General features: G+C 41.9%; 1 protein-coding gene across 1 annotated transcript in view; it reads right to left on the bottom strand.

Moving 5' to 3' along the window:
* Window positions 1–2,674: 2,674 nt before the first annotated feature.
* LOC114108457 (galactose mutarotase) overlaps window positions 2,675–27,637 on the bottom strand; it is a 45,310-nt gene continuing 20,347 nt past the window's right edge. Inside the window, exons 5-7 of the mRNA XM_071601509.1 lie at window positions 7,068–7,209; window positions 5,406–5,580; window positions 2,675–3,988 (exon numbers count right to left, since the gene is read on the bottom strand). Coding sequence (XP_071457610.1) covers window positions 3,911–3,988; window positions 5,406–5,580; window positions 7,068–7,209 — 395 coding nt within the window. The 3' untranslated portion in view covers window positions 2,675–3,910. The remainder of the gene's footprint in view (window positions 3,989–5,405; window positions 5,581–7,067; window positions 7,210–27,637) is intronic.

Here is a 27,637-nt window from a genome sequence, read left to right as displayed (position 1 = left end):
ATAGTGCTCAGTGCTCCCAGCTCTGTCATGGTGCAATTTTTAAAAAAATTTAATTTGTTATATATGACAGCAGAATGCAATTCATGTTACACAAAAAGAGCACAATTTTTCATGTCTCTGATTGTACACAAAGTAGAATCACACCATTCGTGTTTTCATTCATGTACTTAGGGGGTAATGATGTCCATCTCATTCTACCATCTTTTCTATCCCCATGCCACTTCCGTTCTTCTCCCTCTCCTTTGCCCTATCTATAAAGTTCATCTATTCCTTCCATGCTCCCCACCCCCGAGCCATCCCATTATGAATTAGCTATATCAGAGAAGACATTTTGGCATATGGTTTTTTTGGATTGGCTTACTTCACTTAGCATTATATTCTTCAACTCCATCGTTTTACCTGCAAATGCCATGATTTTATTCTCTTTTAAGGCTGAGTAATATTCCATTGTGTATATTTACAACATTTTCCCTATCCATTCATCTACTGAAGGGCATCTAGGTTGGATCCACAATTTAGCTATTGTGAATTGTGCTGCTATGAACATTGATGTGGCTGTGTCCTTGTAATGTGCTATCTTTAAGTCCTTTAGGTATAAATCTAGGAGTGGGATAGCTGGGTCAAATGGTGGTTCCATTCCCAGTTTTCCAAGGAATCTTTATAATGTTTTTTAGACTGGTTGCACTAATTTGCAGTCCCACCAGCAATGTAAAAGTGTGCCCTTTCCCCCACATCCTTACCAACACTTACTGTTGTTTGTATTCTTAATAGCTGCCATTCTGACTGGAGTGAGTAGTTTTAATTTGCATTGCTCTAATTGCTAGAGATGTTGAACATTTTTTCATATATTTGTTGATTGATTGTATATCATCTTCTGAGAAGTGTCTATCCACTTCCTTGGCCCATTTATTGATTGGGTTATTTGTTTTTTTTGGTGTTAAAATTTTAAAAAAATATTTTTTAGTTATACATGGACAAAATGTATAACTAAGGCAAGCACTCTGCCGCTGAGCCCCAGTCCCAGCCCAAGATTTAAAAAATATATACACATATGTATATATATATATATATATATATTTTTTTTTTTTTTTTAAAGTATATATCTATATTTTAAGTTGTTGATAGACATTTATTTATTTATTTATTTACATGTGGTGCTGAGAATCGATCCTAGTGCCTCATGCATGTCAGGCAGTGCACTACCGCTGAGCCCCAACCCCAGCCCCATGGTGTTAACTTTTTGGAGTTCTTTATATATCCTAAAGATTAGTGCTCTATCTGATGTGCATGTGGTAAAAACTTGCTCCTATTCTGTAGGCATTCTATTCACTACATTCATTGTTTCTTTTGCTGAGAAGATACTTTTGAGTTCGAATTCATCCCATTTATTGATTCTTGGTTTTAATTCTTAAGCTATAGGAGTCTTATTAAGAAAGTCAGGGCCTAATCCAACATGATGGAGATTTGGGCCTATGTTTCCTTTTATTAGGTGTAGGGTCTCTGGTTTAATTCCTAGGTCCTTGATCCCCTTGAGTTTTGTGCATGGTGAGAGATAGGGGCTTAATTTCATTTTGTTGCATATGGATTTTCAGTTTTCCCAGCACCATTTGTTGAAGAGGCTATCTTTTCTCCAATATATTTTTGGTGCTTTTGTTTAATATAAGATAGTGTATTTACGTAGGTTTGTTTCTGTGTCCTCTATTCTGTACCATTGGTCTACACGTTTATTTTGGTGCCAATACCATGCCATTTTTGCTACTTTAGCTCTATAGTATAGTTTAAGGTCTTGTATAGTGATGCCACCTGCTTCACTCTTCTTGATAAGGATTGCTTTAACTATTCTGGTTCTCTTATTAGTTTTCCAGATGAATTTCGTGACTGCATTTTCCATGAGGAATGTCATTGGGATTTTGATTGAAATTGCATTAAATCTGCATAGTGCTTTTGTTAGTATGGTCATTTTGACAATATTAATTCTGCCTATCCAAGAACAAGGGAGATCTTTCCATCTTCTAAGGTCTTCTTTAATTTCTTTCTTTAGCATTCTGTACTTTTCATTGTACAAGTCTTTCATTTCTTTCATTAAGTTGATCCCCAAGTATTTTATTTTTCTTTGAGGCTATTATAAATGGGGTAGTTTTCCTCGTTACTTTTTCAGAGGATTTGTCACTGATATGCAGAAATGCCTTTGATTTATGGGTGTTGATTTTATATCCTGTTACTTTGCTGAATTCATTTATTAGTCCTAAAAGTTTTCTGGTGGAATTTTGGGTCTTCTATGTATAGAATCATATTGTCGGCAAATAGTGGTAATTTGAGTTCTTTTCCTATCCATATCCCTTTAATTTCTTTAATCTGTCTTATTGCTCTGGCTAGTATTTTAAGAACTATGTTAAATAGAAGTGGTGAAAGAGGGCATCCTTGTCTTGTTCCAGTTTTTACAGGGAATGCTTTCAATTATCATGATGCAATTTTAAATTACACATTTATTAGTCTCTCTCGAGAAAGAACACAGTGCCTCACACATTCAAGGCCAGCACTTTGCCCCTGAGCCCCAGCCCCAGCCAGAGGTTTCAAAAAAATATATACATGTATATGTATATATATATATTTTTTTTTAAAAAAAAAAATATATATATATATTAAGTATATATATTTGAGTTGTTGATAGACCTTTATTTATGTATTTATTTATTAATATGTGGTGCTGAGAATCGAACCTAGTGCCTCATGCATGTCAGGCATCATGAATGCTTTAAAAGACCTAGCATACAGAGTATGTATTCAGAACATCCATGCTGAAATGAATTTAAAAATTGTATCTTTGATTTATTATTGGTTTCAGAGAAAGAGGAAAGCTCAACAGTTTGCCATCTTTCTCTGGGAAAATGCTGGGGCGCCTATTGGAGAACATAGAATCCAGAACACACACCATATACTTGTTCCACTCCCCAACGTCCATGCCTGACAAAGAAGAATGAAAGAACTGGAGTCTTCTGGGGATGACTTTATTTCAACTGATTATAGTAAACAATAGTATAAAATATATTTCTTTAAAAAGCACCAGCCCACACCCGTCATTAATGATTTGATTATTCAGGAAAAGAATCTCCAGCCTCATCTCCATAAACACAACAGTGCTTCCAGTATAAATGTTAACTCCAAAGGCAGGGAATCTAAATGATGGATTCTTTATGGGTATTTGAATGGCTTCTTACAAAAGGGAATCTGAGAAGAAAGGCTGGCTCCTAACAGAGCAGGGACCAGATCCCTTTTTAACGCTTCAGTGACTCCTGGAATGCTCTGGCAGACTGGGATAGGTAAAGAAGGGGACTTTAATTTGCATGACCTAAACTCAAGTCCTACTTAAACTTTTTACCAGCTTGCGGTGGGTCAGTCAACCTCTGTGCCTCAGCTCCCTCACTTGTCAATTACCTGCTACAGAGGCTCCATCTGCTGGCATGGTGAACCAGCTCATATGACCTTGGAAAACTGTAGAGTGCTACCCAAGAGTAAAGCGATTTGATGTAAAGGAGGAGGAGGAGACAGAAAAGCAATGAGAGCAATATCACAGAAACAAAGATGAGAGATGGAACCTACAACAGTGTATAAGAGTCCCTGGACACCACTTCTGGGCTAAGTTCAGGCCTTAGATGATGACATTGATGGTTGGGTTCACTTGCCCTTTGAACTGCTCAGAGAACAAAGCTTGTCATTAGACATGGTCCAGAGCCAGTCACTGGAAAAGGAAATCAATATTCAGACCAATTATTGTGACAGCTACCATTTGTATGATTTAGCACATGATCACTTTTAAATCCTCTAAATCTTCACCTTGTCTCTGGACAGGAGACAGGCTGCTGAGGGGACCCAGGCCTGGCCATGGACTAGGATGTATCTTCACACTTCCTCAAGCCACAGAGAACTTGAACCAGGTGGTATGGTTGTACTCCTCCCCAGGACTCAGCAGCACAGGAGGGAAGTGGGGCTGTGAAGGGAAGACAACACAGTTACACCTCGCTAGCCAGGGTCGTGCCATTAGCTATCCAGGGTGTGCTTCTAGACCAGGGCTCTGTGGGTCAGTGCCAGTGTGGAAACAGTAGTATTGGTTTGCGATGAGATAAAGAACCATTCTGAACCAGAATGAAAATCTAAATCACCAAGCACAATTTTTCAAAGCAAGAGTTTCTTGCTGGAGGAAGTAGTTGGTTTATGTTATGGTTTGGATGTAACGTGTTCCCCAAAGCTCATGTGTGACAATGCAAGAAGGTTCAGAGGAGAAATGATTGGGTTGTGAGAGTCTTAATCCAATCAGTAAATTAATCCCCTGATAAGGATTAACTGAGTGGCAACTGAAGTGGTAGGGTGTGGCTGGAGGAGGTGGGAATTGGGGATATGGCTTTGGGGTGGTATATATTTGTATTTGGCAAGTGGAGCTCTTTCTCTCTGCTTCCTGATCTGCCACGCTCTTCCACCATGATATCCTACCTCACCTTGAGCCAAGGAATGGAGCCTGATGTCTATGGATTGAGGCCTCTGAAACCATGAGACCCTAAATAAACTTTTCCTCCTCTACAGTTGTTCTGGTCTGATTCTTTTAGTCACAGCAACAACAACAAAAAGAGCTGACTAAAACAGTTTATAGCCAGGCAGGGTGGCACCTCCTGTAATCCCAGTGGCATGGGAGGCTGAAACAGGAGATCATGAGTTCAGAGCCATCCCCTGCAACTTAGCGAGGCCCTAAACAACTCAGTGAGATGCTGTCTCTAAGTAAACTACAAAAAAGGGTTGGGATGTGGCTTAGTATTTAAGCGCCCCTGATATGGGATGTGGCTTAGTTTTTAAGTGCCCCTGAGCTCAATCCCTGATACCCAAAAAAAAAAAAAAAAAAAAAGTTTATATTCTGATGCAAGGTGAAAGCTCCTTATTATAGGCTGGCATTTTGAGGACAACTGCTTCAAGAGATAGAAAAAAAAGTTATAAAGAATCTAATAGGATGAAAAGAAGGCTCTGCTTAAAAGTGTGGTTGCAGAACGTGTGGTTATTGACAAAGAAACATTATACGGGGGCGCTGAGGTTGTGGCTCAGTGGCAGAGCACTCGCCTTGCACATATGAGGCACTGGGTTCGATCCTCAGCACCACATAAAAATAAAGAGATCATGTCCATCTACTACTAAAAAAATATTTAATAAAAAAAGAAACATTGTACTGAATAAAAGTTTCAAAGATAAAAAGTTTAAGCTTTTTAAAAACATGTAAATGCCACATCAGTAGCTTTGCTTTGGGTTTTCTGATTGGAATGACGGAGAAGAAAACAAACATGGACTTTTGAATCATACAGCCTGATTTGAGGGCTGTGACCTTGGACTCAATACCACTCTATCAAGGCAGCCTGGGGCTTTACCTGGTTGATTGCATCAGGCCAATTCTGGGTCTCAAGGCAGAAGCCAGAATGCTTAGGATAGATGGCTCCATTCTTGCCCTTCAGCGTGCCATTCAGGAAGTTGCCCGTGTAAAACTGGACACCAGGCTGGGTGGTGTATACTTCTAGTACCCTCCCGCTTCCAGCATGATACACCCTGGGGATAAAGACAAGCCACATGTGAGTCCAGAGCAGAAAAGCAGACAGAGAGGGGTAGAAATGGAATCCTCTTTGGGACAGGAATCAGACCCAGCCACAGAGAGGGGCAAGATGTATAGAGGAGAGAGAGGTAGGAAGGAAGAATATGATGGAAATTCTTACAGCCTCCTAGGTGGGGCATGAGAAGGTGGTTTCAAGGATCCTCCATGGCAACTTTTCACTCTGATCTTGGCTTCTTTGGGGAATGGCAAAACGGATTGACCCCAGCCAACTGAGGTAGGGTGGAAAAAGAGGAACCAGGCTGGAAAGAAGCAGTAAGGGCTCCAGAAGGGGCCAGACCTAGGACCTCATGCATGTTGGACAAGTGCTCTCCCACTGAACTATATCCCCAGCACGTAAGGCTGAGATTCTTTTTCACGGAATCGGGCTCTCTGCTTGGCCTGGAGAGACAACCAGCCGTGTCTTTTATAAAAGAGAAGAGATGTTTTTATGAATTAAACTATTCCCTTCCCAGGGGCTGGAGCAGGCTGGTTTTAGGTCTCTTCTGTAACAGTTTTGTTAGGGGCTGTGGGTTTCTTCTGATAAACTGTGTCCTTTATAAACAACAACCAGGCCTCTATAGGGGTGAGCTCCTTTCTGGTTCTATACTTGCTGTTGATGGATTATAGATAAAAGCTTGGGTCTTAAGGCACAATACATGCATGAAATAGTTAAGACATCCACACAACATGCTGTCAAACAAGAGGCTCAGGGAAACATGTTTGGGAAAAAGGGGGGCAAGATTTGAATCAACAGGGAGAAGGCAGGGGGTTCTTTGGGTGGGGGCAGTGAGGAGAGACATACCTAGGAAGAAGGTGGTTCAAACAGATAGAACACAGGGGGCCTTGGTGCTGGGGCTTGGAGGTGGAGAAGATTTGTATAGTTCTTTCTGTCTGTATTATAGAATTTGAATCATTTTCTCTGATTTCTTTAAAATCCATTGATTCTACAAACTTGTATTGATTATTGCCAGTGAAATGGCACAAGGAACTGGGAATTCAGTGAGAAGGAAAGAGCATGCACACAGGCATCTTAGCAGATTGGAGACTGAGGTGGTAAGAGCTGTGAGAGAAGGGGAGCCTCCAAGTATACACAGGGGTGGGCAGGACATGAGTCACAGATGATAAAGTACAAAGGGCTCTGGAAGGTCAAGGAAGGCAATGGGGACTTCAATCAGGAAGCATTAGGGCTTCTAACAGAAAATGGGCCTTAAAGAACAGGCAGAGAAGGGGAGAGATGAGATGCCACCCAAGTAGGGGATAGAGGGATGATGGCAGGCCAGGGAGGATGAATTCTACCAAATTCATGGGAGCTTTGAAAAGATGGGGGATGTGGTATTTGGTCCTCTGTCATGTTGTAAATGCTACCAATATGGTCAGACAAAAGGCTCCTCAAAGAATTGGTGTCTCTTCTTCCCTCAGAGGCAGGAAGTGAAAAGGACCTGACCTTGCACAGAAATGCTTTTCTTTAGAGTTCTTCAGACAGAAATTATGGTCAAAACCACCGAGGCGGAACTCTTGCAGGTGTTTTCCAAGCTGCACTGGCTTTCTTAGGTCGAATGCAGTTCCTTGCACTGGAGCAACATCTCCTGGTAGAAAGAGAACAAAGGTGATTAATGCTCAGATCAAGCCTTATATACAGCACCCAAAAGACCCACTGGTTCTACCCTCTCAGGCTTCATTTCAATTCGTAAAGGAGATGAAAGCCCAGATCCCAAGTAGAATCAATTATTCGATTTCCTTGATTAGAATATGCTATTGATTATAAAATGCAATAGATACAATATTCAGAGTCATTCAAGTATGAAATGTACAAGAAATAAGGAAACACGTTAATTTCCATGAAAGGTTAAGTTACATAAAGGTGATGGCTGTGTTAACCTTTCACCCAATCACCTCATTGATTCTTTTTTCTTCCTTCTCTCTCTTCTCTTTTTTCCTTTTTCTTTTCCCTTTCCTTCCTTTTTGTGTGGTACTAGAGATCAAATACAGGGCTAGCAAGCACTGTACCACTGAGCTGCACCTCCAGATGATGTTTCTTTACTGCTAACATATCTCCAGTCTCCTAACCAAGCATTAGCACCTGGCAGGGCAGACCAGACACTAAAAAAATCCTGCAATAGTGATTTTCAAACCATTTGGGGCCATTATTGGTTAAAGGGACACTGGCAATTACCTTGTCCAAATCACCTCCCTGATCAGTCTATAGACACTCTAAACTGTATCAGAATATGTTAATAAACCTGGAGCAAATGGATCAAGTAGGATAGTCCAAGGCAAACTGGGATGTATGACCACTCTATCATCTGCCAATTTAAATTCAGTACTTTGATGGAAGCTTTTCTCCAGGAGTGATTCCTGGGGCAGTCAGTCTGGCAAGCACTGCCTCAGTGTGTGTGAGCCAGGTTCCTCCAACTGTCAGAGCACTGGAGTTTTTCTTATGAAGGTGGGCCATCCTGGAGCCTCTTCACAATGATGTGAGTGGGTGGACAGTCCTGAGGAGGATACTGCTATGTAGGGATCTTCAACTCTTAAAGCGCAAAGCATAGAAGGGACTGGGACAGGACTCCAGTTTTGGTGATTGTCACATGACCAATGCCCAGAACACCCCTTCATGGTGTTCCACAGCTCAATAGCATTGGAACCTGTAGGTTCTCAGCTCATTTGGTCTAAACTGCTCATGTAACAGATAAGGAAACTGAGACTCATACAACCTGATATCATTATCAACAACCTAGATGTTGATACAACACAGTTCCTCAATTTAAGACTCTTACATTCATATTTTAAAATTTTCAGTCATGCCCAGGTTTAAGGCAGAGATTTTCTTTCTTTATGATACATAAAATAATGGCAACTTTATAAACAATGACATCTTAGAATTGATAATATGTAAAAGTTGTTTGTCATATCTTCCATCCTACTAAAAGCACTAAACAAGTAATCAGGGATTTGAGGAAAGAAAGAGAAAGTGGGATTATCTTAAGTCATTTCAATGGGAGATTCAAGGGAGAGATAATTTCTCAACACAAAGTCCTCTATACACGTTTGCCAAAACAGCAGTATGGGTTTGTACATTCTTCTTTAAAATACATTTTACTTTTTAACCTGTCAATCTTTTCCTAACTTCTTAAAATTTTTTTTTGTGGCGCTGGGGATTGGAACCCAAGGCCTTGTGCATGCAAAGCAAGCACTCTACCAACTGAGTTATATCCCCAGCCCCCTTTTCTAACTTTTGGTTCTCCCCAGATGCGAGACTGAGCCATCTCAAACAGCCCTGAGCCTGGGCATTTCATCAATGCAATGAAATTGGACCACTGACTTTCAACTACCCACCCTCTCTTCCTGCAGAATTCTTTATTTCAGAGAGAATCTTTGTAGGACACTCAATATACTAAACACATTTTTTTATGTCCAGGTATACATATGTGTATATTTATGGCAGGCTCTGAATAGTGTAGGGGAAAAAACCCAGGACAAAAATGACAGCAGAGGTCCACCTTGTCCCATAAAATCATAGCCCACCCTGGAGTAGCCCACGGTTAGGTCCTAGAATATCGCATCAAGCACAAAGAATCCCTAATTTCTCTTCAGCCAGCCAAACACTCCAGACATTTTTTTTTTTGTGTGTGTGTGTCTTGGGGGGTGGTACCGGGATTGATCCCAGGGGCACTAAACCACTGAGCTACATCACTAGCCCTCTCTATATTTTATTTTAAGACAGGGTCTCATCAAGTTGTTCAGTAAGTGCTGAGGCTGCCTTTGAACTTAAGATTCTCCTGCCTCAGCCTCTGGAGCCACTGAGATTATGGGCATGTGTCACTACACCTGGTACTCTAGTCATTCTTGAAGAGGAGAAAAGAAAGGGGCTCCATTTCTGATCCTTAAACAATGATGCAGTTTAGTCATTTTTAAAATTTTATTGTCCCAGACTTGTATTATATACACTAAAGGTAAGTACAGACATTAGGTGATTGATATAATCTTTTGGGGTGAGGATTACTTTTTCCTTTCATGTGTTCAGATGGGGATACTTTAGGAACTTGGTGCCTACTATATTTAGGAGAAAGATTTAGCATGCAAAGTGAGGCCATAATCTTAGAAGGCCTAGAAAAATCAGGAGCTTGTACCTTACTCTTCATTAATTAAGTAAGTAAAATTAGACTTAGCTTTTGATTCTGGTTTTGAAGATTCCTAATTGCTGTGAGGAAACACTAATGTTTGAGCAAAAGAAGACATACTTCAACTCAGAGATGCAAGCTTTCTGGTGTGTGACGATTGGAGTCTTGTAGTTCACAGCTTTGGGAGTGCCCAGGGTACCAAGCACCTGAGTGAGAGACTGATGCTCAGGTGATACACCGTGGCATATGGGTATCCACTGTTCAACCAAGTGAATTTGGGAAGCATATAAAAGAATCTTTTCTATCACAATCAGCTTCAGGAAAAAATTAAGGAATATAGAATTATTTGGGGAAACGTAAAAAGCATCTATTTCCTTGCCTAGATTCTTCTTTTACAAAAAAAATTTTTGAATAAGTAATATTTACATGTGTGATCAACTTAAATGGTGACAAATGTAAAAGATACAAACATAAAATATTATATAATGAAAGAATTCTCATCTTTATTTCCCACATATCCCACTCCTTCCACAGAAGCAATTACTGTTACTGTTTTTTATGCACCCTTCCAGAAAACAAGATATCCAAACAAGACATCCAAAACAAGGGGCTGGGGTTGTAGTCAGTGGTAGAGCGCTTGCCTAGCATGTGTGAGGCACTGGGTTCGATTCTCAGCACCACATATAAATAAATGAATAAAATAAAGGTCCAGCAATGTTTGGAAAAAAAGATATCCAAAACAAGATATTTTAGTGCACACAGACACACACACACACACACACACACACACACTGACACACCTAGTAGCCCATTTCCACCTTGATCTTTTAATTCAATATATTTTAGAGGTTGTTTCTAAAGTTATTCCAATTATGTTATATCTATTTTATTAGATAACTATGTACCCATATTTTTCTCTATTTTTGCTATCATAATTTGTCTACTTAATATTTCTTTTCAGGGGCCACAACTGCAAATTTGATTTTCCTAGAAAAGTATCCTATTTCATCTATATTACTCTGATACTTATTCATAAAGAGTTTAGCACAGTAATAATTTATGGTTCTTTTAATCTCATCTGTAGTAATTTTCCTATATTGATTTCTTGTTTTGTGTATTGAGTAGGTTAGCTAATACTTTATCAATTTTGTAAAAAAAATATTTTTTTCAGTTATACATGGGCACAATACCTTTATTTTGTTTATTTATTTTTATGTGGTGCTGAGGATCAAATCCAGTGCCTCACATATTCGAGGCAAGCACTCCGTCACTGAGCCACAACCCCAGCCCAATATTTTTTTTTTTAGTGGTGCTGGGAATCAAAACCACAGCCTTTCCCATGCCCAGGATTTGATCCCCAGCACTGCAATACATACATACATACATGTATACATACACACTATTCTGACTTTCATTTGCCTGGTTTACTTTCATATTTTATTTTCAGCCTTCACTTGGTTTGTATACAGCATTCTATTGGGTTTTGTTTTGGGATTCAATCCATGTTCCTGTTTAATAGGGGCATTTAGTGGAATTAACACAACATACACTTGTTCTGAGTGTTCTTAGTTTTGTCTTACTGTATAGTATGCTTCCTGTGTTTATGATTTCCAGTTGTTGCTTTAAAAGCTTGTTATATGGTCTGTGTTTACTTGTATCTGTGTTTCTGATAACTTAGAAGGTTTTTATTTTTGTTTTGTGGTTTCAACTGTACACTGTATATCAGTGGCTTCAGTATAATGCACCTAATCTTTTTTGTTAGAATCTGCTCTGGCTTCTCCTTCCTCCCCTTTTCTCCTCTTTGCTACCCGGGCTAGGTTTCTGACACTGAACTGAAGGTATTCGAATGAAGGCCACTTGCTTCCCAGTAGATGGCGCTAGAGACACGAGAGAAAGACCCAGCTGAGTTGTCTGTCCTCTAAACCCTGATCAGTTCTGGGAGATGGGGTTCTCTTTTTGGATCTCTAAGGCCAAAGGCCAAATCCTATATGGCAGTGATCCACATCGGTGCTTTTGTCCTATAAAGTGTGCGACCAGCCACCTTCCAGATTGACAAAAGGCAACAATGACTGTGAAACAATTAGATTTGGAGAAGGGAACAGCTATTCTCATGGGCTTAGGAGATTTGAATTTTACCTACCCATATTTTGAGTAGTAACTTATGTTAGGCTTTATTCCCTAACCTTATATGGTGTTCATAATATCTGATTCTTCTTAAAGCCATACTTGAGTCAAGATCTCACCCTTGAGACTGACCTAGTGTGGCTGCCCCAGGTCAGTTATATTGCTTATGAATATTTCCCTTTCAGGTATGACTATAAGTAGAAGGCTGTAAGGAACAAAGAAAATCATGAAATTTTCATGAAGGACAGGGCATATTTGCCCATGTTAAATCTACCAATCAGTGTTTGCCTCAGCTTCTCCCCCTTAAAACAAAGCTGCTATTACTGGCTACCTTTCACATTACAAGGAAATATTTGATACATATTGTTCTTGTAAGTCTTCAGGAAAGTAGTATAAATAAATAAAGATACAACTGACACTAGGATTGCTGTATGTATACACATGGATGTATAACCAATGTGATCCTGCAATCTGTACACGTGGAAAAATGAGAATTCGTATCCTATTTGAATCAAATGTGTGATATGTCAAGATCATTGTATTGTCTTGAGCAACTATTAAAAAAAATAAAAATAAATAAACAAACGAGCCAGATGTCAGGTAACATATATATTACAAAGCAGAGGCTAGAGAGGGCAAAACCTAAAACTTTACAGAATGGGGCCAGGGTTGTGGCTCAGTGGTAGAGTGCTTGCTTAGCATGCATGAGGCACTGGGTTCAAACCCCAGCATTACATAAAAATAAAAACAAGTTAAAAAATAAAACTTTAGAGAAGCCTGACTTAAAATTAGAAACTTTGGCTAATACTAAAATAAAATTTTTGCTAAATGAGAAGAAAAAAATAGATAGTCCCCATTTATTTTCTTCAGTTACACTCCTTCTTGTGCTTAATGGTCAGGTTATGTGGAAAACGTTGAATTTGTCCCTCAGATTCACCATGTCTTTGGGCCCTTTATCATAACTAGAATGTCCTTTCTGTGTCCCTACCCATATTCTGGCAGAGTCCAATTGTTCACTTACGAGTAGTCTATAACAGCATCTCCTCAGTGAAGGATTCTAACCTCCATGGTCAAAACTAATCCTTTTTTGTATTTTGTTCCCATCAGACTTACAATACACTTTCCCCAAACGTTCATCACATTGTGGTAAAATTACAGGATTAGAGCAAGCTCTGTCTATAAGGAACCTGAATTCCTAAAGGGCAGGCATTTTGGACTGTTTAACTTTGTCCCCTCTGGGCATGAAGCAGAGCCCTTTCCTTGATTGAAAAACTGATAGATGAATGATTCAGAGGAAGAAAAAACAGGCAATTATGAAGTGGTAACATTCTGTGACAAAGTCAGAAGGAAAGATCTAGAAAGGCCCATGGGAATTGCCTCATCCTGACTCTTCACTCTGCAGATGAAGAGGCTGAGACCCCAGGCAGCAAAAGGGACTTGCCAGAGGTCACACATCTTCAGCACACGGAAGCCTCCAGGCCTTTCTACCCCACGGAATCTGCCTTGTGACAGCCTTTTCTATCTCTAAGCCCCTAAGCACTCTTGATTTTTCTAAGATATTGGAAAATGGATGTGCAGTTCTTCTAACTTTTTGGTTAATCTGCATATGTGAGTTTGTGCTTTGTGCTAAGAATAGAAAGAAATGTCAAAATAGCTCTCTGAGCAAGGCTGAGTGTACAGAAAAGGAGGCGGAAATGGAAAGGGTGCCCTCAGAGAGGATGTCACATCGTTAGACTCTATAGTTTGGAAACCACTAGAAAGCCAGGATGTTGGCCAAGTGGCATTGTTTTCTCTGGAGGACTTCTTATCTTTCTGAAGGTTGGCTGGTGTGTAAGGTCTGAGCAGCAAAGCCTGGCAGATAGTAGGCCCTGGCCCAAAGCTGTCGGGGTACAGCGCGGCGGTGGGGAGGGCTAAAGGCAGCATTTCTGCTTCCTTGTTTTAGGGAGAGTCTGATTGCAGGCAGCAGTAAGGACCCACTGGAGGTTATTTTCATGGGCAGGTGGGTGTTGGGGTTGGGTTTGTTAGGAGAACTCGAGGGATGGGGCAAGAACGCTGAGCATATGCAAAAGGGTGGTTCTGTGATGGATTCCTGATCCAGGCCGGGTGTAGGGAGGGAAGTGAGGTCACGAAGGGGTGAGGGAGAGTGAAAGGGGTGGAAGGATCCAAGGACTATAGGGTCTTCTGGCATTGAAGAGTTATTGGAGTTGAAAGATACCTAACATAGTGACCATGGAGGGCTGCATGCAATGAGAGGTGATGACAAATCAAAGGTCTGGCCCTAGGACCACAGACAGGGTGAGTCGACGAGCAGGATGGAGGACAAGCTGGTTGGAAGACAGGATCTCAGGAGGCTGAGAAGTCAGGGTGTCACCAATATGGTTAATGAAGTGATTAAAATTATGACAAGAAATTAGAGGAAGTAATTGGGCAGGGGCATCTATAGGTCACCTCAATGTAGACAGTTCACTTGAATGACAGTCTGGTGACTACAGCTGCCTCATTTTTGCAAAAAGAGGAAGTGGCTCTGATCAGGACTTTCTAAGGGTATCCATTTTTTTTTTTAAGAGAGAGAATTTTTTAATATTTATTTTTTAGTTTTCGGCGGACACAACATCTTTGTATGTGGTGCTGATAATCGAACCCGGGCCACACGCATGCCAGGCGAGCGTGCTACCGCTTGAGCCACATCCCCAGCCCACCATTTGTGTTCTTGAGTTAAAATTACCTCTACTCAAAGTGAAGGAAAAACTCAGTGCTTTCGTGAAACCCATCTGCCTTGATTCTTTTCTCTTATCTCACATAGGGTATTCAGACACACATTCTATTATGAGGAATTTGGCCCCTTTTTCCATGACTGCTTGTGGCAGATTGCATTTTTTTGAAGAGAGCCACACCAGTCTATATCCCATCCCATGTGCATGCACTCCTTACAATTGCAATCCCAACCCTCCTTCACTGAGAGATGGAGTCTTTCCTCTCTTGTAAAGTGATGGTTAGAAATTGCTTCAACAGAGGGGCTGGGGATGTGGCTCAAGCGGTAGTGCGCTCGCCTGGCATGTGTGCGGCCAGGGTTCGATTATCAGCACCACATACAAACAAAGATGTTGTATCTGCCGAAAACTAAAAAATAAATATTAAAAAAAAGAGAGAGAATTCCTTTATTAAAAAAAAAAAAAAAAGAAAAGAAATTGCCTCAACAGAATGTTGCACAAGTTTTTTCTGAAAAGAGATTATAGAACACAAAGTGGTGTCAGCTCTCTTTCAAAGACATTTGCCCTTGGAGTCCAGACAACATGAGTGGCTGGCTGTTCTGGCTGAAGAGTCCCAACTAGGCCCTCAACACCAGCTGCCAAACATGAGAGTGAAGGAGTCTTCTTATGATTCTAGTCCCTGTTCTAAATGAAGTTACTAAATGAAATGTTAGAGTAGTTTCATGGATCACCTCTTATTACTGAAGTAACAATCCTGACAGGAAGCAAATCTCTCCCCTCCTCCCCTTTCACATGGTCAGAAATGCCTTTAAGCAATTGTGCTTTAAAAAACCCTACTCCTGGGCTGGGGATGTGGCTCAAGTGGTAGCGCGCTCGCCTGGCACGCGTGTGGCCCGGGTTCAATCCTCAGCACCACATACAAAACAAAGATGTTGTGTTCGCCGATAACTAAAAAATAAATATTAAACGTCTCTCTCTCTCTCTCTCTCCCCCCTCACTCTCTCGCTCTCTCTTAAAAAAAAAAAAAAAACCCTACTCCTTGTGATTACTTTTGGATGGGAAAAAACAAAGACAAATTTGTTAATCCATCAGTTTTATTAGTATTTTCTATGTCTAGGGTTCAGCTTAGGTCAGGAAGCCTGGAATCTGATGGAAGAACCAGATTTAAAATAAAAATTTATAGGAGAATGTGACAAATGCAGTGATAGAGGGACATACAGCAGAACCAGAGGAAAATGTCTAGAGGTGTCAAACCATGGCATAAGAATAATAGCCAATGGACCTGAGATGTTTTGCCTGAAGAAAAAATGCAGGAATGACATGACAGCCGCCTCTAGGCTCTCAAGCCTCTTCTGCAGGGATCTAAGGACCAGTTCCCAGAATGAGGCCACTGGGATCAGCTCTAGGTAGATGGATTTCATCTTAATATTAGAAAAGCCTTCCTCTATGCTGACCCGTGATGGACCATGAGCATCCTGTCCCAGAGGCACCCAAGTGTCTGTGGAACCCAGAGGTCTGCAGTCAGATACTGGAAAGATGGGTGGTAGCTACCAACTACCACATTCCAGGAAGTAGTCTGTTGGCTCAGGTGACAAAAATAATAAAGCAGGCTGTTCCTTTTGGGGGACTCTGTGATATTTTGGCTATTTCTCTTCTCTTTTAAAAAATAAAAATTTCAGCTTCTCTTATTTAAGGAGACTACTGGCTGAGAGCAGCTCATTGCAGAATGACTTACGGAGCTACCACGGAGCTACCCCCCAACTCTTTTTATATTTCATCTTGAGACTTAGTCAAGCTAAACTGCCCAGAATGGTCTTGAACTTGTGATTCTCCTACCTCAGCCTCTCCAGTAGCGAGTAGCTGGGAGTCCACGGGGGGTGTCACCACACCTGATTTACAGAACAGCTTTTGAGAGAGCTTCTGAGAGAGCCCAGAATGTGAAGTAGTGGAGGGAGGAGGGGAATTAGTACCTTAATTCACTACTTTAGTTCCCCTCCTCCCTCCAAGGAGGCAGGATAGAAGGCAGGGTGGTTGGGGAAAGGAGCAAAAGGGGAGAAACGGGTGCTAAAATGGGAATGCCAAGGAAGGTCTCTTAAGGCTAGTTGGAGCTTTTTAGAGCCTATTTAATAGCTACTCCTAATGGGAACTGAAGTTCACCAGTACTTGCATCACCTGGGTGCTTGTCAGAAACAAGAACCCAGGGGCTCCACTGGAGAACAAGGAGGCGAAATCTGCATTTTAACAAGTTCCCCAGGAGATTGGTGTGCACATCAAAACTGAAGAGCACCAATATGGAAATCATCCAAGGGAGACCCAGGCTCAGATGGGCTGCTATGTTCCTCTCTGAAAAAGAAGAGTGGGCAGGACACTGGGACAACAGGAAGCTCCAGGCACTGGAGTCTGGTCTCCATGGGGACGGCCCAGCTGTGCTTCCAGCCCAGCTGCTCCAATTATGTCTGTCTCTTTATCTAGTCAGGTTCAGAACAGTCAGTCTGATTTGCATAAAGAAGCCTGCGGTAATGGGGCTCGTGGGCACAGGTACTCATCTGACATCTAATTAAGCCATCTTGGTAAATCATCTCTAGAATGCCGGTTATTATTTTAGGAAACAACATAAAGAGAATGATAATTAAAAGTAGCACTCTGGATGGGAATTTTTACTTCATTCCAGGGGTTGGCAAGTAAAGCACCTTGGGATTTTTTTTTTTTTTTTTTTTTGGTAAAGATAACATTTCTATAAATTTTCATAGTTCACACAACCTCAAAGCTTGTCTGCAGTTTTTTCCCCCCTTTCCTCTGCCGGTCTTTGAGTTTTGTGGCTTTATTCTACTACTGTTTTTTTTTTTCCTTTCCACTGAGCACTTTCTGATTTTATTTTAACTTGCAGTGGGGGAAGGTATTGTTTCTGGATATGACATGATATCCAAAGCATAAACTGCTAAACCGAACCACAGGTTATTCATTTTCAGGCAAAAAGGCCATTTTACACTTCACAGTCAGACCCACGTAAGACATTTTCGTGACAGTATTTTTTCCATCATATTTCCTCTTCAGATGGCATCGGAAATTTGCCATCCACTAAGAGGTTCACCCTTCTGTTGCCAACGTCTGTGGCCTCCTGGCCTTCATACTTCATTCCTCCCAAGTCTGCTCCTCTTGGAGACTGTCAGGCCCCTGGTGTCATTCCCCTGCCACATGTCCTTCTGTCTCTCACCCCCTTCACTACCTTCTAAGGGTGCACTGTCTATGACCTGAGCCACGGGTAGTGGCACTCACTGATCAGCCTTACACCCTGACTCTTGCCCTTCCTATTCCCCTGATTTGCCTTCTCATTTCTGACTCCGTGCTGCTGAGAGACACTGGAGAAAACTCTCAGAAGCACTGACAGAAGCCATCACAAATCCACGGTCTCAGTTTTTAAGTGGATTCTCGGCCCACTCAACCATTTTGCTTGCCCTCTATCCTTAAAGGAAAACCTCTTAACTTGCATCTGCATCCCCATACAGGGAAGCACTCTCTTTTCTTCCTGTCCCAGCTACCCGAGAGCAGGTTCAACACCAATCCCTTCCATTAACTCAGGTCCCTGGTTCAGGTACAAGCACATGAACCAGAAGACCTGGGCCCAGGCCTCGGTATTCGAGAAAGTTGTCTTAGTTGGGAACCACTCATTGGTCTGTATCCTCTCTCTCCTCACTTTCTGTCATTCCTCAAACTGTCCCCATCTAGCTTCTGCCCTGACCACATTGTCATATGGTGTCAGACTACAATCACAAACTTTTCCCAGGCCTCCTCGGACTTGACCTTTCTAGAGTCTTGACAGTGTTGGTCACTCCAAGTTTTCTACACACCTTTCTCTTAGTTCGATGACCTGCAGCCCCTCACCATCTCCCTCAGCAGTACCTTTACTGGGGGCTTCCTTGCACCTTAAATATTGGAAGTGGTTTCCTAGGGTTCCCCTGGGCTTGATCCTTAGATTGCTGCTTTCCTGGATCAACATTTCCTTTTTGGGAAAGCCACGTGGCTCAATCTACAGAGTGCACTCTGCCCATCTGTATCTCCAGCTCTCTTTTTTCTCCTACCATCATAGTCACCTGTCCAACTGCCAGCTGTATGTCACCACCTGGGCACCCCATGGCTTCCTTAACCTTCTGTGTTCTTGAGGCCAAATCCACAGCTCTCCCAACACCTCTCCCCAGCCTGCCCACTGACCTGATGCCACCTCCTCTTCTTCCTTCTCCATTTACCACTTGATTTCTTTATCTCTCTTGCGCAGGGGCTGCCCTAGAAACCAGCAGTGATCAGATAGCTTTCCTCCTTCCTCATCTACAACATTCAACTCAGATCTGATTTTTACCTCCTGAATTTTATAACAGCGCCCCCCCCCACACACACACCATGTTTCTGTCCTTCCCAGTTCACGCTTGAACTATGATCACAACCTCTTATCTGTCTGCAGCCCAGCCCCACCCTAACAGCTGCTGGAGTGGTATTTCTAAAAGGCCAGTCCTGCCAAGTCAGTCCCCTGGCTTCAAACCCTTCAAAGACCTCCATGATCTAAAGATAAAGTCCCAATTCCCTAGCAAGACACAGGCCAATGGAGACCACCCTCTGCAGGGCTGAGCAAGCGAGGCGCCAGGTGCAAATGTTTAGGAGACAAATGCTCTCAGGTGCCGACCTTGAAAAGGGGTGCCACCTTAAATTCTGTACCCTAGTGCCTGCACTGCCCTACTGCCTCTCTAACATTCTGACTTCACAGTCCACCCCCTTCCACATTCCATGCTTTGGTGCTTTCAGTCTCCTTGTTGCAGTATCTTCACAGACACGAAGAAGCTTCTCACAACTCAGTGATCTTGAGAGAGCCTCCTCCTAACCTCACCTCTATGCCTCCCAAGCCCTGTGGGCATAGAGGTGTATCTCTACTACAGATCTGACCACCTAGATCCTGCTGCTCCCTGGAAGCTTCTCCAGGGCAGAGAGAGTGTTCCATTTTCTTTTTAGGTGTGTCCAGTGCTTCAGGCAGCATGTAACAGTCAGCAGGTATCCTGTAAATGTTATCTGAACTGGAAAAGTCTGCTCTGGAACTCCCTTGAGGCAGATCCATCATCCAAGGCCCCCAGTTACCACTCAGCCCCTTCAGAATGGGGTGACCTCTGAGGATTGTGATGCACTAGGAGTGAAACAGAGCCAGCACTTGTCCAGAGCTGGGGTAAGGAAGGGGTAAATGTTAAATCAATTCTCCCAGGATGGTGGTCAGAACACTAGCAAATAACTCCCCTCCTGACAAATCCATTTGATGTGAGCCTGCAATTTTCACAGGAATTCTAACAGCCTGGACAAGTGCTAATTTCCAAGCTTTCCTTCTGCCAAATGCCCACCATGCTGGTTCATGTTTGCCAATCTTGTAGCAGTGATATGTTCTCTAACAGGGGACATGAGTAGCTTTGGGAGTTATTCTAGGGGTTCATAAAACTGTTCTTGGGACCATTTTATGAGAAGAACTCAGTAACGTACCCCGTTGGAGAGTATCATCATTACCAGGAGAGAGATGTGGAGTTTCTACACCAAACCTCTTTGAATACTATTTAGGAGGGACCTGTCACAGAATAAGCAGCTTTGAATAAAATCCAATGTCACAGTTTAATCTTTTTAGGGTCAATCAAGCACATCTCGTAGCCTAAAATTTGGATGAGGATAGGACCTGTACCATATACATGGCTGTATATTTTTCACTCAGGCAAAACGTACTCAGTTTTTTCAGTATTTCTTCCCCAGGGCTGGCATAGTACCGGCACACAGTAGGTACTGTGACATCCTGTAGGTACGGACTGGAAAATGAAGTAGTGGGGGGCAGATTGGAACTGGAAGGGCTTGTCCCCAGAACTGCAGAGCTGAGGGTGACAACCAGAACACGTCACTTGCAGAGTGGCCCTGGTGTGCCTGCTTGCCCTACACCCCACATACTGATGTCCAAACCAACGGCTGGTGGACATGTGGAGGCCATTTCATGAACTGAATCAAGTAGAAACAGAAAAGCTGGCCCTCTAACTCCAAACTGAGAACTACTGTCACTCCTCTTGGTGGGACTTGGGGAAGCTGCTTTTCTTGGTTTGCCGTTCTCCTCTAGCTAGCCTTCTAGTTCCTTCAGGAAATTCAGTGATGATGAATCAGCAAACGAAACAAAACACCAAATCCACCCTGAAACTCCCCCAAAGTAAAACACTATTGTTCTTCTCAAAAAAGATGACGCTTTTATATATGCTAATGCATAGTATATATAATGCAGCCATAGACTGTCATTACCTGATAGGAAAAAGGACAAGAAAACCCCTGTGGAAACCAAGATGATGTGGCCAATTCACACAGTGTTTCCCATAGAACTTAGGAGTGCCTGGGCACCCCCTTTGTTGGAGAACTACTAGGGACTGAACCCTGGGCCACATGCATGCTAGGTAAGTGCTCTACCACTGAGCCCTCCTGGGTCCCTAAAGCTCTTTCATCATCTTTCCAAACACACACAGGGTCCTGGTCAGGGCCCTGGTTACGGGTTCCATGTGGTCTTTTGAATCATTGTTAGAAATGGACAGGATCTAAAGTCCAACTCATGCAATTTCCAGCTAATCAAATTTTACAAATTCAGGTGATAAAGCCCAAAGAGTTTTTATGAATGATTGGAGGACATGGCTGGTAGAGAACCGAACTAAACATCGTACCTGGTTTTCTGAATCCCAGCTCTCACACCATATCGCATTAATATATTATATTTTAAATAACTGTAAACGAGGGGGAAGAGTGGAGAGAGTAGTCATGAGGGGAGGAAGCAGTAGCTGTTTCTAAGATACGTAGATTTGCTTGCTCTTGGTTTCATTTTTGTGTTTAGCATAGATTAGTTTTCCATCTTTAAAAGTGACCAAGCCCAAAGCTCTCCTCTTTGGATCTGCAACTAAATCCTGATAGATCATCCAAGGAAAACTCGTAGAGGGGCAGGGAGGGAAGCTTGGGCATGTGATGAATGCTAAATGGCTTATGTCATTATGAAACCAAGCACAAGGGCTGGGGATATAGCTCAGTGGTAAAGTGCTTGTCTCTAATGCAAGAGGCCCTGACAAAACAAAATCCCTAGACAAGAATCTATTGTTTCCAGACTGGGTTACAGCTCAGCATTAAAGCACTTGCCTAGCCCAGGTGAGGCCTGGGGCTCTGATCCTCAGCATCACATAAAAAAATCAAATAAATAAAACAAAGATCAAATTCTTAAAAATAAAACAAAACTATTGTTTCCAGTAAGTGTGGGAAAGATTTCCAAGGAGAAAGTATGAGTCTTGAAGTACAAATGGGGGTTTATGCAGCAAAGAAGGGGATAATTGGGGCTGGGGCTGGGGCTCAGTGGCTGAGCCCTCGCTTCACATGTGTGAGGCACTGGGTTAGATCCTCAGCACCACATGCAAAAATAAATAAATAAAACAAAGATATATATATATATATATATATATATATATATATATATATATATATATATATATATAAGAAGGGGATAATTGTGGTCCCTTTAGGATGAGGGTTGGGGGGGGGTTGTGAGTGAGGCACGGTGAGAAATGGCCTGGAGAAGCAGCTGGGGTCTGGCCTGAAAATCATCTAAAAGGTTCTAAGCTGCTGATTATCAGAGTCAGATTTGCATTTTAGATAGATATCTTTAGGAACCAGATGGAAGATAGATCTTGAGATTTTTTTTTCCAGTTAGAGAGTGATCATTTAGATTCATTCATTCATTTATTCATCCAAATTTATGAAGCCCACTGATCTAGACAAGAAACGATCTCATCAACCAAGATGGTGTCAATGGAGGTGGAATCATATAATCAGTAAGACATACTGAGGTGACATTTGAGAAATACGTAGGAGTTAAAAATCAGCAGGACCTGATGACTAATGATGTGGAGGAGGGTAAAAAGGAAAGAGAAGCATATCCATGGATGGTTGAAATGAATACTGTGTCCAATATTTTAGGATTATATAATATCGAAAGGAATTGTCTGTCAGGAGCCCACATACTAATGCACGAAGATCAAAACAATCTTCATCTGCAGCATCTTTGAAACAGGAGAATACTTTGGAGTTTGTTATTTCTCCAGGGTAGAGACATAGACCTGCTCTAGGGAAGTAATTATATCATCGACCAAATTCTAGGCGGAACTGAGAGAGGCTGAAATAAAATAGAAAACTCTTGCTGGGTCTGTCTCCACAGACTCGAGGTAAGCCTTTCCTACCAGAATTCTAATTTTGTTAAAATGGGGTTGCTTTCATGTAATTTTAGTGTGAGCTTTGAAAAATGGAGAGCAGCAAGAATAGCAGGTGAACACAGATGGGTTGGGGGACAGAGTGGATTGGGCAAATTTTTATAAAAATACAAGGTATCTTTTCTAAAAAAAAAAAAAAGAGTAAAAGAAGATTTTACTAATGTTACTGTAAGAGGCCAAAGACCTGATCAAAGCATATTGTTGTTGTTGTTGTTGTTTTGGGTACCAGGAATTGAACCCAGCGGTGCTTAACCACTGAGCCACATCCCTAGCACTTTTTTATTTTTTTATTTTGAGCCAGGGTCTCACAAAGATGGTTAGGACCTTGCTGAATCACTGAGGCTGGCCTCGAACTTGTCATCCTCCTGCCTTACCTCCTGAGTTGCTGGGATTATAGGCATTTTTGCTGTTTTGATTCCTCATCTATAAATAAAGAGCAGCAAGATTAAACAAAAAGTGATATGCTTTAAAGAGGCAGGTGTGGTGGTGCATGCCTCAAAAAAAAAATCTTTTTTTTTTTTTTTTAACCCTGCACTGTGTTATATACGTGGCTACATCTTGCTGGGCAGATTGCCCAGCCTGCCTCTTGCTCTCACCATTCTGTAAGGTGAAAGGGTAAAACGTAATATTTACAAACCTGGGAACAAATTAATCCCTGGAGAAATCTGGATTGATTTTTCTCACCTGTTCACTTTGGTTTCTGCTTGTTGCCACAGGGCAAGGCATGAGAATCATGTCCTGAGTGGAATGCCTGACACATGGCTCAGAGACCTGGCGCTGAGTGTTCTCTGTCCTGACCATCCATTGTACATCTGTCTTTCTGGTAAACGGCTTCTAGGAGTTTCACTTCTGGGAACCCATAGGGAGAGCCCTGATTACAAGAAACACAACAAACACACTGAAGTGGACCTGGGATGCCCCAATGGGAGCCTGTCCTCATGCTGTGGCCCTCATGATGCATAGGAGCAAATGCTTTATGAGCAGCAATGCTTTTGTGTTTCGTTAAATAGCTAAAAACAATGGCTCTGAAGAAGTAAAGCTGAACTGACAATTTAGCAGCAAGCTTTGCTCCTGGTCTAGGGTTAAAATGAGTTCTCGGCCTTGGAGAGGCCTTCAGCTGGTACTGCCTCTGGGTCATATCAGAGGCACCTGTGAGCAAGGACCACGTGTTCACTGCAGACTCCAAAGTGCCAGGAATGTCATCCAGAGAAGCAGCTTTAGAAGGTGATGAATTTCATTCAAAATATTTTTTGTTCTTATTTTTATCCCTTCCCCCCTGCCTCAGTATGAAGGATTGCCAGGAGTTTCCTGTGGGGAAACAGGGGTGACTCTAAATTACTTGGCTGAGTCCCTTTGAAGGCTGCAGATACCTCTACCCTTGTGGAGGCTTTTCCATGGGGCTTGGGGAAAAGGGTAGCTTTTTAATATAGAAGAGTAGAATAAGGAGAGAAGGAAGAAGCCACTCATTGTCTGCTACCATGTCCCTTTCCTTTCTGTGTGATGACACTCAATTAGTAAGCAGGTAACAAACAAAAGGAAGAATAGGACTTCACCCCTCCTCAAAAACACGCAGCAGGAGGCTAGTCCCCTTTTACTGAATACCCTGGCTACGGTATTATAGTTAATTGTAAAATACAAGAAGCTACGTTCTTATGATGATGGGTTTTCCCATCACCTGAAAAATCATGTACTGAGCGCCTCAGTGTACTAACCAGGGTAAAAATCACCTTCTGAGTTTAGATCTGCATCAGCATCTCCCACAAGACTAGCAGCTCAGGTTACACCTTTTATGAAGGGCAACCAAAAATAAAGAGTTAAAACATAAGTATAAATTAATATCCACAAAAGGAAAAGGATGGGGTGTGTGTGTGTTTGTGTGTGTGTGTGTGTGTGGGGGGGAGCTATTAAAACACTTTTGTGTGAAGCACAATCTTAGGAGGATCCCCAGAGGGCTTGCAGACAGTCAGTAGGATCAAATCAGATGAGTCTCTAGACATTGTTATTTGTCAGATTACATCACACTAAATTCAAGAAATGTAGATGACCTGATCATTAAAATATTGCCCCAGCTTCCCTCACATCCACTACAAATGCTTCTGCATGTGCCACTTTTTCAGATTTGGTTGTTACCTGTTAAAGAGTTCTTGGTGCTCAGCCTCTTTTCTGCTACAATGATAATAATAGTTTTCTCTCCAGGAGTTCTGAGAATTTTTATGGCCCAGGAAGAGCGAAAAACAAACATACAAGCAAGGATCTGGGGTGCAGAGCAGAGGATTAGGAGAGTGAGCAAAATAACCGATTTGTGAATAAGAGCCACTCATATGCAAGAAGACCAAAGTTGTTAATGATTTTGTTTTTACTGCTGACTTCTAAGGGCTTCACCACAACAGATCAGCAGCCCCAGGAAAGCCAGGGAGAGCAGAGGGTCTGAAGTGAACTTGTTACCCAGTGTCCCTGCTGGGCAAATAAGTCCCCCAGTAAGTGAATTCTCCAGATAGCTGAAGGCTATCCTGTAACTGGTAAAGCTTTTCTTTTACTATGTTTGTGAATTGTCTATCAAATGATTTTCCTGTCATCTTCAACAGAAATGACACACACACACACACACACACACACACACCCCACATACTTAAGTAAGTAAACTTTCAATATGATCATAGTAAGATTCTGCAGATAAGAAAACCAAGAACCAGCAAGACCAGGGATGCATTGCCAAACACAGTTGGTTGCAGCTCTGAGCCTACTCAGGGGCACAGAGAAGAATTTTGAGCTTCCATTTACCTGCCTTGGAGTTGTTCTTTTTCTGATTCCCTCCTTGTCGGGCAGACAAAGCCAGACATTTAAACTCATGCTTTTAACTTCAGGGAAATTCTTCCCTCCCCCTCTCTCCCTTTTTAAAATAAAATGTGAACAAACTTGTATGTTTTGTTCTCTTTGCAGAAAACTAGAAATAAGTTGAACAAAAGGAAAAACGGAACAATTGCGAGAGAAGCTGTGACGTTTCTTGTACAAAGGTGACAAAAGAAATGAGAATTGACAACTATTAACAGTTTTTGTTTTTGTTTTTTTGCTTATTTCTCATTTCTTGACTATATGGTGGTCTTGGGTATCTATAGAGTCAAGAGATTAATTTATTTTCTTTCTTTCCTTTCTTACCCTTCCTCATCATCCCAAATCTTTTTTTTTTTTTTTAAATACTGGGGATTGAACCTAGGCCCTGGCTTAAGTTAGGTAAAGGTTCTACCTCTGAGCTACCTCCCCAGCCCTTTCAGTTTTTATTTTTTTTTAATTTTAAGACAGGGTTTTACTAAACTGCCCAGACTGGCCTCAAACTTACAATCTCCCTGCTACAACCTTCCAAGTAGCTGGTAAATATAGATGTGCACCATCACACCTGACCCAAATGTTCTTAACATTTAACATGGGAGTATGTTTTTTGGGTGTTTGTTTGTTTTGCTGTGCTGAGGATTAGATTTAGAGTCTTATGCATGCTAGCCAAGGATTGTATCACTGAGCTATGCCCCTAGCCCAAGAGCCCAAGTTCTAATCTCAGACTACTTGGTGTGAATCTCAGTTTTCCACCATTTGTTAACTGGGTGATTCTCTGTATTAGTCCAGTTTTCTATTGTTATAACAAAATACCCTGAGGCTTTGTACTTACAAAGAAAAGAGGATCATTTAGCTCAGTTTGGGAGGCTCAAAGTCCAAGATCAGGTGGCCCCATCTGTTTGGCCTCTGGTGAGGGCCTCCTTGGCTATCACACAACATGGCAGAGAAGCAGGAAGGAAACTGGCTGCATGCAGAAGAGGCCAGTTGGATGAGGTGACTTCCCTTTACAACAATTCTCTTTCAGGAGAACAAACTCATTCTGAGAGGCTGCTATTCATCCCTTATGAGGATGGTGTCCTATGACCTCATTATCTTGCATGAGGCCCCACCTCCTATACCCTGCCTTCTGGGGACCAAACCTTTAGCACATGAGCCTTTGGGGAACACAGTCAAACCATACCCTAACCATAGCCTCACTGAGTTATTTAAATTCCTTGTTCAACAGTTTACATATCTGTTAAATAAGAAAATGAACACAATCCACCCAACAGGAAGGATTGCAGTAGGAATTATTTATAGTGTTCCTTTGAAATACTAGCTATTAGTGTCATAAACCTTCATCTCATCTCACAAGTTATTATCTCAATTCAACAAAACTACAATCTCTACATCGCTAGATACTGCACATCGATCCAGAAGTCTTAATGGAGTGTGGCTGGTCTAACAGGTTCCTAAGTGCATCACAAGAAAGTGGCCTTGTGTGTTCAGTCTACGTCTGGCTGAATACCAGGAAGTTTGACAGTGCATTTGGTCCCACCTTTCAGTCTGTTCTGTGTAGGTTGACCTTGAATTCCAGGCCAGCCTGGGGTCACCATGGGCCAACCTAGGCACTTCAGCAGATCTGATGTGGTCCATCTAATCTATGCCATGCTGAGTGTGGTGCAGCCTGGTGCTTCAGAAGCAGCACTTCCCTGGGAGAGTCCTGCTGTTTTCTGAACTTCCCAGATCTACTCCTCTTTATCCAGAATACCTTTCTTTCCTCACTGCCTAACAAACTCTCACTTGACCTTCCAGTTTGTATTTAACTCTCCCAGGAGCACAGGGAAGCCATTTCTGGTTTTTGTTTGTTTTGTTTTGCAGTAATGGGGATCAAACCCAGGGCCTCTACCCCTGAGCCACAACCCAGCCCTGGAAAGGCATTTCTGAATGCCCAAATGA

This window comes from Marmota flaviventris, chromosome 14, assembly GCF_047511675.1.
Source record: "Marmota flaviventris isolate mMarFla1 chromosome 14, mMarFla1.hap1, whole genome shotgun sequence".
NCBI lineage: Eukaryota > Metazoa > Chordata > Mammalia > Rodentia > Sciuridae > Marmota > Marmota flaviventris.
This window is presented reverse-complemented; position numbering and strand designations above follow the sequence as displayed.